The sequence below is a fragment of the Lethenteron reissneri genome, chromosome 25, assembly GCF_015708825.2.
Source record: "Lethenteron reissneri isolate LAM-NWPU_2019-01 chromosome 25, ASM1570882v1, whole genome shotgun sequence".
In the NCBI taxonomy this organism is placed as follows: domain Eukaryota; kingdom Metazoa; phylum Chordata; class Hyperoartia; order Petromyzontiformes; family Petromyzontidae; genus Lethenteron; species Lethenteron reissneri.
The window spans coordinates 17,097,623-17,109,628 of NC_083803.1; the positions used below are offsets into that span (position 1 = coordinate 17,097,623).

The 12,006-nt window shown below is 53.4% G+C and overlaps 1 protein-coding gene across 1 annotated transcript in view; it reads left to right on the plus strand.

Moving 5' to 3' along the window:
* The window catches only part of LOC133347348 (cell division cycle-associated protein 4-like), a 35,981-nt gene that overhangs the window by 18,026 nt on the left and 5,949 nt on the right, over positions 1–12,006 (plus strand). Inside the window, exon 2 of the mRNA XM_061559555.1 lies at positions 11,676–11,948. Within this exon, the coding sequence (XP_061415539.1) occupies positions 11,679–11,948 (270 nt within the window). The 5' untranslated portion in view covers positions 11,676–11,678. The remainder of the gene's footprint in view (positions 1–11,675; positions 11,949–12,006) is intronic.

Here is a 12,006-nt window from a genome sequence, read left to right on the forward strand (position 1 = left end):
CAGAGAAAGGCAAATTGTGCGAGTCAATTACCTTTATCGCAAACCCACTTTTGTTGTTGTTGTGGTAATAGCCGCAAAATGGCATTAGCCAACATAACAACACAAATTAAAAGAATCCAGCAGGGCAAGTTTTTTTCCTCTTCAGAACAATGGTGGTGCTGGTGGTGGTGGGGGGGAGAAGCGCTTTTGATGCCCCGAGGAGGATCGAGAGACGGACGCGCGTGCTGCGCGTCACCGCGGCGCGCGCCTCACCCGTGGGTGGCGGGGCGCTGCATCGCTTCGAGAGGGAGAGAGAGAGCAGCCGTGTACAGTAGCAGCAGCAGCTGCTGCAGCAGCAGTACTCCTCCTCCTGCTTCTTCTCCAGTGCAGCAGCAGCTGCAGCAGTACTCATCCTCCTCCTGCGTCTTCAGTGCAGCAGTAGTAGCAGCAGCATCTGCAGCAGTACTCCTCCTCCTGCTTCTTTTCCAGTGCAGCAGTACTCCTCCTGCTTCTTTAGTGCAGCAGTAGCAGCAGTAGCAGCAGCAGTAGCAGCAGCAGCTGCAGCAGTACTCCTCCTCCTGCTTCTTCTCCAGTGCAGCAGTAGCAGCAGCAGCATCTGCAGTAGTACTCCTCCTCCTGCTTCTTCTCCAGTGCAGCAGTAGCAGCAGCAGCAGCATCTGCAGCAGTACTCCTCCTCCTGCTTCTTCAGTACAGCAGTAGCAGCAGCTGCAGCTACAGTACTCCTCCTCCTGCGTATTTAGTGCAGCAGCAGCTGGGTGGGTTGGAGGTGACGTTTTCATTAATGGTAGGGATCATGGGTGGAGTTTGTGGGGGCAATGCCCCCCCCCAAACTGGACACCTTTATTCATTCATTTTCAGTCGTTTAGAGTTAAGATTTTAGGGAAATAATTATATGCACCCGCGATTCCTGATGTGAGGGACAAAGCGAACCCCCCCCCCCCCCCCCCCAAATATAGAAGTCAAACTCCGCCTGTGGTCGGGATAAAAGGGGGGGGGGGGGAGGAGTCCTGTGTTGGTGTGTGTGTGTGGTGAACTCTATTGGAGGGGTAGTGGCGACAAGGCGCGCACGAGGCGTGTGTGCGTGTGGCACCGCGTGCCAGCGGGGCCGCGCCAGGGACACGGCTCACGTGGCATCATTAAGGCGGAATCGCAACAGCAGTTTTGTTCTGTGTGTTGAAACTGTGCTTGCACGTGTGTCTGTCTGTTACGGGTGCTTGTGCAAAGTCCTCGGAACATTTAGGCTGCATTTTGTAATCGGATGCGAGTTTTTTGCTGTTGCGCACCCAACATTTTTCCGAGTTTCTGTGTCGAATTTTGCATCCATGTGAGATATTTTTTTTGAAATAGTGAAGTTTGTCGTTCATACTTCTCTTGGGTTGACAGCAACATGGTTGACTGCTGAAGATATAGTCGAGTTCCACTCATTCATAAATAGTGTGCTATTGTGGTTCGCTTGTGAATAATGGACTTGTTAACGGCAGCCGTGCTGCAGCCTGCTCTTTAGCCTCCTCCTGCAGCCTCGCATGCTCGTCCATGGTGCTGCTTGTGGGTCCTGTGTATTAGGAGAACATACTTCCAGATGCAAATGTTCACTTTAGCTGTAATTGTGTGGATGTGCATATTTTATGAGGCATGAGAATCACATTTGTGTAACGCCTCCACTCGCTCTGCAGAATTAACGCGTGGCTTGTTTGTGTATCCATGGCAGACAACGGGAGTCCCATAAGTATGTCATCTAAACCGATTTGTCAACCATAATCCCTCCATTTGCCTACTTAATAAGCCAAGCAATCTTCTGCTGTATTGTAAAATATTTATTCAGCATTATTCTGTGGTCAATTGTATCCAAGAATCGACTTAACACTCAATCTCTATGCATTTTTATTAGCATAAAATTGGTTTCTGACGTCAATGTGCTTGCACAGAGATGAGTGCAATCGGCGGTATTAGAATATGTTTTGAATGCCGCGCACTTCATTAAAATGAAGATTTCATTTAACAAACAATAAAAACCTCTTGGTGCACTGTAATTGATTTCCTAAGAGGGCTTAACGAGCGGTGATACATTTGAACGCGGCCGTGAGGATCGCGTGCGGTGCGTGCGCTGCGTGTCTTCGGACCCCAGCGTTTGAAATGGGGAGGGTGCAGAGGCGGTGGGGGGGCACGGCAGGGGGGGTGTATTCCCCCACCCCCCACCCTCCGCCCCGCCCCCCAACATGGGAGGAACTCCACGTCCCGCCGCCGGTCGGACGCCAGGCGCGGACAGCTCCTGGCGGGAGCTGCTGGGCACCGCCCCAAAGCCAGGCCCCAACCGCAAGAGCGATGCCGCACGTACGCCCAAGGGCCTTCCCTTCCGCCCAAGGGCCTTCCCTTCCGCCCTTTGACGTGGGTGAAAGGACAAGCCCGGCACTCCTCTGCGACCTGCGGTGACATTTGGGTGACGTCACGTGCGTAGCGCTAACACAGAGGCGAGGTTTGTGTCGCGGAATCGAAGTGGTGCGGCGGTTGACGGCGTCTTGAGTTCAGCTTCCTAACGTTGGGTGTGGGTCGGCCCTTCAGCTAGGTGGCTCAGTCTGAAATGAGTAACCGACCTGGTGAAGTCATACAAACAACATTAACATGCCTCATTTATTGCCAAATATACATTTCTCCCTTGAACGCGATACCGCACTTTAATGTCTGGAGTCTCTCGACTGATTAATGCACAATTAAGTTTGTAAAAAGTTTAATTCTTCCATTACAGTCCTCAGATTTCCGACTCGGGATGCAACTTAGGCACCCAGTTCTTGGGAACGAGCATCGGGGATTCTTTGACACGCGCACGCACACGTACGCACACGCACGCACACGCACGCACGCACACGCACTGTCTTGTGTGCAAAGGTCTTCCCTCGACGTGACGCGAAAATCACCCAATGCCCCCCTCCGCCCTGCGGTTGGTGCGGCTTGACCCTGGGCTGAGTGGCTGGCGTTGAAACGACCCTGAACCTTTCAGCACCCAGCGCCGTGCTTCTCTCCGTGGGGGGGGGGGGGCAGGCTGCAGCGTTTCCCGCCCCGTGAGCCGTGTTATCATTGGTCTCTGCACGCAGCTCTGCGAATGACAGGAGGGAAATCCGAGGCTTTGGGCAGTGACTTGTGGTAAAGTCCCACTTGTTTGCCTTCGCAACTAAATGTTTCTGTTGTGCGTGACATTCTCTGGCCAAGGGCTGGATTGGGCCACGTGAGTTTATAGGCTATCGGCACGCGGACAATGACCAGGCGTAGTCTGTAAAGACACCGCAAAGGTTTCACGTGGTGAGCTTAAAGCAACGTCGGACTTTTACCGTGGCCCTTCGACATTGTATACTCCCCGTGTGAACTACGCATTGCGATGGCTTTTGAAAACCACCGCAGAACGGCGCTATTGATCGAGGACAATCATCGTCTGAAGTTTTCCCCATCGCGAAAATTGTGAACTGAGATCACACCGGGAAACCTGCACGAACAATGGGAGAATAATGGAAGCATTCATTAAATTAGATGGGCCACTTAAACGGTAAGCGTCTTGGGTTTCACTGCTTAGATTTAGGCTCGTGTCTAAATTCTCAGTTAACATCGATCAGAACGGCGTGAGCGTGAGTCGAGCACTCCCCGGCGTAGCCGCCTTAACAACGCTGCCGGGTGCTGCCTGGGGCACCGCACAGAGGCCGCTCACAGCCGAGGCGGCGGCTGCGGCTGCGGCGGGAGGGTATCACGGGGCGGACACACCCCTGGCAGCCCGTGCTGGAAAACGTGACGCGTGCTGGCAGTGAGAGTTACGGGGGGTGGGGTGGAGGGGTTCTTCCTACAGTCGTCCCCACCCACTCGTTCACCCACTAACCCAGCCACTCATCCACAACCCCAGCCACTCACCCATCCATCCATTTCACCAAAGCCCTCTGCAACCTTAACCCTGAAGCTCCCACCACCACCACCCACCCACCCGAACTCTCTTGCCCCCCCCCATTCGACATCCGGGCAGTAATACCACCCCACTCCCCTCCCCCAGTCTCCTCACCCACCACGACAGCCGGATGGGGCTCCCGTGGTCCGGATAAATTATCCGGACGGCGGCAAAGCAATTATCTACCGCTAGTCGCTGCGGAACCACTAAATTGCAGCGTCGCTACAGAGAGAGAGAGGCGCGTTATTCGACTGTCGTGACTAATGAGACAACAACGGGGCCACAGGTTGAGAGACACCGCGACGAGCAGAGAGAGAGAGAGGGGGGAGGGGGGGAACAAAACGCCGAGTCCAATGTGAATGTCACATTCGCCGAGTTCCATCACTCGCCGTGTCTGATTAATGCTTCGCAGCGTCCGGCCGCTGTTGGTGTTTGTTCACGGTGTTTATTTTCGAGCCAATTAGACTAATTGAGCCGTAGTGTGTAAGTGGTGTGTCAGCTTGAGATGTCCCTGCGTTTTAGTTCCTCCTCCTCCTGGATGTGTGGAGGACAGTGTTGGGTGCATCCGTCTCACTGTGATCTGGCGAACACGGCAAAGTCCACGGTATTAATAGAGTCAGTTTTGACAAATATTGATGTTCGCAACCAGCAGAAGCAGTCGACTTTTCAAGCAGCATCAAACCAATGACAATGTCTAAAGGTAGAAAAAAAACAAGTTTTTACATAACATAACGAGCTCGTATTAAAATGTAAGCACGTACCACCACAGTCGTGCACAGCATAGTGCTGTATATACAAATAAACATGTTTTAAGTATATTTTGAAATCCCTAGCCAATCAATCATTAAGTGCATTGATCGCAGCAGCGTGTGAAGGGAATGGTGTCGCAGTGTCATGTTGACGAGCTCTGGGCATGCGATACAAGGTCACACGCTTCGGGCCGAGCGGGCGACTCATTACAGGTCATAGGCCACCTGGGAGCCAACAATAAAAAGCCAAACATGCGTCTTAGTCAAGGTTACGTCCCTCAAGGTCGCGCGACAGCGATCCCACTCTTCACGGCTTGCTGACGCAGCATGCTGCCAATTGCCTCTAAAACTCCGAAGGAGACCGTATATTGTGAGTAGTGCATGAATCGTGTTACTATTACTACTATTTTTCCACAGCCATCGCCCAGCTGACTTGGCTGGTCAGTCCCATCGCCATCCTCGTCGGGTACCTCTCGCGTAATGACACGGGTCAAAAATGAACAATTATTATTCAGTTACGAAGCACAGTTCCGTACGTGTACGCGGCGGACAATAAATCGCGGCGAGCATTTACGCTCCCGTTGACTCGTTGCCAACGAGAGCGGTGACGCATTCGCATTCAGCGCATCCACTGAATTAGTGGGTGGTAAATAATTGCTCATTGTGCTAATTGATTGGGCCATGGAGCCGGCCTACTGCAGTTGTCGCCGGCTCGTGGGATATTTTTTTTTAATCTTAGTGGCCGGCCGGCAGCCCCAAGCTTCCCCGCCGGTGCTCCCGCTCCCCGCTCCGCCCCGAGCACTCGCTGCTCTTGCCGCACCCCTCTCACCGAAGGCCGCTTCGGGTGAAATATTGTCGACGAAGGGTTTAATATCGGCCGCCAAATTGTATTCCTTATTGTGATTCGAGAATGTGTATTCATACCAGCATTGTTGGAACGACAATATACACACATTGTCATCGGTGCCAAGGCCGGTATTGATGAATTTTATTCTTAGTTGGCTTTTCTAGTATTTTTTTGTTTAATATCAAGCAGATTGATATCTGGTTTTAGATTGATGCCTGGTTTTATTTTTCAGCACTCGACAGTATCGTCTTTCCAGAGCCATACAGAATGCTGTATTTTGTAACATCTGAATCTAAAGATGAAAAAAAAAAGTGAAAAAATGCCAAACTTAATTTCACTTAATTATTGTCTGCGTATCCCTTATATGTAGCAGCCTCCCACGTAAACTGTTGACATCACCGCGGTGTTTCCAAACGCATGCATTACGTGTCCACATTATGGATGACAGGCCGGCTTTGTTGTTGTTGTCTCGGCGTTGTTGGTGTGGCTGGAGGACGGTGCCAGAGCAATTACACTTTTAAATCTCTTGCTGGTGTGTATGCGCGCGTGTCGCACATTACCGTACGCGCAGCTCAGTACGTCATCAATCACCTCATTTGCATTCCCCCCCCACACTCATTTCTATTTTCTCCACGGTATATTCCGATTGTGCCATCGCTGTCACACCGTGGCCTCGTGTCTGTCGTCAGAGACCAGCGCGTAGAGTCTCTTCAATTACAGTGTATCGCTTTTTTCCCCACTCTTAATTCGTGGACTTTCCCACGTGCTCCGTTTCAGCGGTGTTTTGCCGCGTGGATTGCACGCCACTATTATTTTAACTAACAGAGAGGGAAACTTCATATACAATATTTTGTTCCGTCATTTGTGACCGAGCTGAGGCCATTAATTCACTGCACTTGAGAACCCGGTTTTAATCACGGACGGTTGAAACCTGCTCAGCGGTGTCGTCTAAGTGCTGTGACTTGGTATGAGCTACCTGAAGCAACCTCCTGCCTAACTTTCCGTCCATTGTGTGCCTGGCCGACGAAGAAGCTTCACCTGCCGGCTCTACCAAAGAGATTTTGGGCTTAGAGGTATAATCCCTTTACCCGACAGTGATGCTTGAAATTGCTTGGCTTGAGAAGAACCTTGTAAGCTCGCTCCAGAGCAACACTGTTTGCCTATAACTTAGAGTGAATAAACATCATTGGTGGATATGAGATTGCACCAATGCCAATACGCGCCATTCGCCACTAAGTAGCGGTGACGTCGCCACGCCGCCTGTGCCAGGCTATGTGCACGTTGAGGCCACTTGAAGTGTGCGAGGGGCTGGTAACCCCTCCACCTTCAATGAATTGCCACTAAACCACCAGGTCCTAAACACACATACACACTGGCATCACCTACGGGAGAGCGCCGCCTAGCACTAAGGTCGTGGCATTGACCGTTGCGTTGGCAGTGACCCACGCGACTGTTGTTGGTGCCAGGCCCGCCCCGTCCTCGCTGCTGCTGACAGTTGTCGAGGTCCGGCAGCAGGCAGACGGTGTGGGGCAGCAGGCGGTAACAACACTCGCCAGTGTTGCAGGACAACGACAAAGGCTGCGGTTATTATGTACGGTGCTCATGAGCGCAGTTGGTCCACTCCTGTTTGGTCAGTGTATCGTGATTTCAGTAAATAATGGAGTTTTTTTTTTTTAAAAAACCGTGCACTCAATTGGAAAATGTTTCATGGATTTGAATGGGTGAATACGAAGATGTCTTCCAAAAAAGACACTTTTTTGACTATAATCTGAATATTTGTTTATACTGGAGGAATCTGATGAGCTATAAAGCTCTTTTTTCACAGATGTTGCCGTAGGGGAGGGTCTGAAAGTTACAAAAACAAACAGTACAGAAACACGATAGGGGTGTAAAGTACAAGAAAGGTAAACATCACCCAAGAACATACAAATGCAACTAAACCATCCTCCTCCTACCAGGCAAAGCACACTGAGGTATTTAACTTGTGTTTTACAAGGGACCTGGCCACAAATTATAGCTCACCATCAAAGTGGCTCATCCTGTGGACATTTCTAGCAACAAATTGACCTCAAAAATCTCAATGCATGTTTCCAAATGTCCGTCGGTGAGCGACGGTGGATTTGAGGTCGTGAGCAGCAAGCCGAGCTGGTGTCCACACCCAATTAGAGGCTGGGGCCCGATCGATGTTCCGTCGAGTGTGCCTCTGGCATTGTCGCAGTGTCGAGTGAACGCGCGCGTTTGACTCTTCGTGCCACCACGAGTGCGTGAACGTGCGCCGCATCTATTGCCCATGCGCCGCTTTGTTAACTTCCGTTTGCGGCTCACAAATCAATAGTGCGGTGGGATCTCTCCCTTAACCCAGAGAGAGGGAGCGAGAGCCCCATTGGGATCTATTCTGTCCCTCGCCTGCACGGAGAAATAATTTACAGCGATAACCGCACAGTGCCATTTTGCTGATGGCCTTGGCGTTGGCTTGTCTTTTGGCAGCGGTTAAAGGCGCCTATTTGTTTAAGGGCACGCTACCATGAGCGGGCGGCGGTCGCCCCCGCGGGCAAGATTTTCCGCTATCTTATTAAGTCCTTATTGTTATCATTATCATCGATCATCGTAATTATTGTGAAGCGTTGCGAGAAACGGAGCCTGCTGTTTCTTGGCCTCCCGCCCGCGTTCATTTGCACACAGCTGTGCGTGCGGGCGGGCCTCGGACCCAGACGGGCCGTGTGGGGGAGGCGGTGGTGGCGGTGGCGCGGGTTAGATATTGACTGCCTTTGTCCGTGGAGTGTTGCTAGGCGGTGTCGGGATTGACCGTCTGTCTGTGTGCGGGTCTTGTCGTGCGCGCGCGCGCGTGCACGCGTGTGCGAGCGCCCGTGCAGGCATCCCCCGCTAAGCGTGCATTTTTCCGAGCTCACGTTTGTACGCACGGACGTGTGTGTCCGTATGTGCCCTTGCACGTGTGTGTGCCTGTGCTTATACTTCCTGTGACTTTCTTGCGGGGCGCTCCGACTGTAGACATCTCCCTGTGCGCATCTGTACGTATTTGTAGGGCGGTGATGCGATGATATTCCAGCTCTGCGGGCGTGAATGTTGGCCATGCGCCTGGCCTCAACTTCACGTTGGTTGATTCAGCCTAAAATAAGTATCTGGTACTGTCGTGCGGGTGACACCAACGCTGGGGAGACAAAGGTGGCAGGGCATGCGTGGTATTGGACACACCGCTCCATTGCCGGATGAAGGCTTCCCCACGCGTATCGGTCACGAGGGTTGCTTGACCATACTTCATGGTGCTGGCCATTGCTGTTCGGCAACAGCGGGGGCCCGGGACCGGTTTAGATGTAATTTGGCACCGGCGTTAGCCGTGGGCCCGGGTTCGCAGCGCAGTGCACGAACCACACCGCCCCACCCCCGCTCGCAACCGTCGCTTGCCCTGAAAGTTCTCGGCAATACGACTGGTTGGTATCTTTGTCTGTTTACCAGCGGGCGTGCAGTGGCCACACGGTGGTTGTTTGGGCAGGCGAGCGAGGGACGGTGGGCAGGGTGTGGCTGGGGAGGTGTTCCACTCTTGGGTGCGCTGCCACCGCGGCCCCCGGCGCAGAGAAGAGAAGAAAAAACACAAATCCCTGGCCTTGCGGCGAGCTGGCACGGTGCCCGGTAGCCAGGGCCACATGCTTAGCCAGCACCTGGTCCATCCATTATGTTCCTTTCTTGGCGCTGTTCTGGTGCCTTCCGCGCGCCCCCCCCCAAGCGCCCCCATCCTTCCGTCGGCCTCCACGGCGCCGCCTCCTCGTGCTCGAAGCTGCACACGATGGCCACTCGTCGAGCTGCCGCGTCCGCCTTGCAGAAGGAGCAAAATAAAGTCACTGGGTAGTCGTTGCACTTTCCAAGCAGAGACTCCGCGGATGTCCATCGTTTTTTTTTTGCCAACCCCACTCGGATAATGTCATCGTTGGGATAGGACATCCACCGCGGATGTGCAGCCGATGGAGCTTGATGGGTCCTGAGACTGCGAGATGTGGGGAGAGACCTTCATCCGGCAGCTGTAGATAGAGCATGGCTGCAAATGACGGCGCGGTTGAGTTTCTCGTGACGTACGAATCTGGGGTCCGGCTTACGGCAGTGGCACGCGGTCGTCGCGTTTCGTGACTCGTGCCCACGAGGTCTGCAACCTCAACGTCCGCTCGCACCGCTGAGCGCTGCCAATGGCGTCATTGCGCTCCGGTACCGCGGGTGGCGGTGTTGCCGGTGTCAAATCCAAAGTCGGTTTCTCTCTGCCGAGTGACTTGAGCGGCGAGATGAGCGAGAGTCCCGACTGGCGCGTTTCTCGCCAACCCCCCGCGTCGCTCCCACCTCCTCGCTGCTGGCTCCCCCCTCGCTCTTGATGATCGCTCACGCAAATTAATTGCAATTATCATCCCCCTTCTCGATGCTGGCGCCGCGCGGTCGCCTGACCTCGTTTCGCCGAAACGTGTTCCGACCCGGCTTCTTCGTGCTCTCATAGTTCAGGGGTCTCCTCCGGCCGCAGTCGGCACCCTCTCATGGCCTAGTCCGGCGGGACGATCGTGCCACCGTAGCCTTTGCGGCGGAGCTCCGGCGCTGGGCGAGCGCCGGCGTCTGCAGGGATTGCGCCGAGATCCCCGTTGGCCCCGTGGCACCTTGGGTTTGGTTAAATAAAGTAGCGGGGCAGCAGAGCCGCAGCTGTCGTGCGGCCTGTCAGTGAAAGTGTGTGCGTGTGTGCGCGCATGCACACCGTGTGCTTCTCGAAAAGTGTACGCTTGTATTTGTGTGCGTGCGTGAGTGAATGGGGAGCGTTGGTGTAGTGGTTCGCGCGCTGCGCTACGAACCCGGCGACCCGAGTTCAACTCCCGCTCACAGCCAACACCGGTGACGATTATCTGAACAGCCCTGGGCCCCCTTAGGTCGACTCAGCCTCAAATGAGGCGGTCGGGCGTGGTGCTGGCCACCCACCCCCTCGTGTGCCGTTCCGGCCTCCATAGGTGCTCGCTAACAGCACTTGCCCCAACAGTCTGTTAAGGCTACACCGGGGATCTTTGTTGTGTGTGTGTACTGTGCAGTACTCGCTCATTGTCAACGTTGTCACGTGAGTGGACGCTTGGGCGTGCGTGCATCTTGACGATTGCCACAACATTTTCACACATCTCAAAAACACGAAGAGTCTTTGTTTCATAATCCTCGGTCGACTTTGTTTGGCTTGACGACAGGTCTCAGTGTTCGCAATAAAACTGCCCTCATTGTATTGAAACGTTTCAAATGATGCAAAGACTGAACTTGTTCAATTATCTTTTCATTGTAATTCCACAGAGCTCTGCTTGCCTATAATTTATTCATACAGTGGTCAGCGCCACACTGTGATCATAGCCGTTAGAACGCCACTCCAGCGCTTCAAATGTGAGGGGCTGAAGATAAAACACTTCCGTTTAAACCGAACCGTCTCAACATTTTTTATCAAATATTTAAAGTATTCCCATGGTGGTTGTTGTCTGTGATAAATAATACATTTAAATCACCGCCTTCCTAGGGAGAATGCGTTGGTTTCCATGTACTGGGCGTGCTTGCAGATTCTAAGAAATGTGCGGTGATTTTTCTGAGCAAAATAACGACGTGAGCGGTCAAAAAATGCCCCATGAAGTCGATGCGAACTACAAATTAAAATGAAAAATAACTTGCAACAGATGTACACAGGCCCGAGAGAGTCAGTACAACCCTGCATTTGTACGTCTATTGCTTTCCCTGGTCTAGCGGCGTGCGCGAGCGAATCAACTAAAAACTATTTACGAAACTAAACAATTTTTTATTATTTTACCAGGTAAGGCCCACCGGGCTATATAGCTCTTTTTCAGAAGCAGCCTGGCTATCGCAAATGATAGCGTAACAAAGTGGATTATCACGTGGAAATGTATAGCAGCCAAATACTCTGAACGCTTGATGTTGATTCTGAATGTGGAGGGGAAAACCGGAGGACCCGGAGAAAAATCCACGCAACCACGGGGAGAGAGCCATGCAAACTCCAAATATACACGTATCAGGGTTGGGATGGAATCCACGACCTTCTAGCCACTTTGGCGCCCCCAAGTGCGTACGGTTGCAAACGTTGTGAACGGTCTCCTTATCGCCGACCGTGCGTCCACCTCTCCTCCCGCAGACCATGTTTGGCAAGGGCGTGAAGAGGAAGCTGACGGAGGAGGACGCGGTGGGCATGGCCGGCGGGCTGCTGCTGCTGCCGGGGGCCAGCGGCGCGGTGCCTCCCCGCTGCCCCCTGCTGCCCTGCGCCGCTCCGGGGCCAGGCCGGGCGTACGCCCTGCAGCGGCAGACCGTCATGTCCCTGTCGCTGGGGAAGCTGCAGGAGGTGCGCGGCCAGGTGGAGCCGTGCCTGCGCCGTTACGTGGCCGTCACCAACACGCTGCGCCGCATACAGGTGCGTCCGCCGCCACGGCTGCCGGTGGGCTCCTGCCCACCCGCTCGCCCGTTGCGGT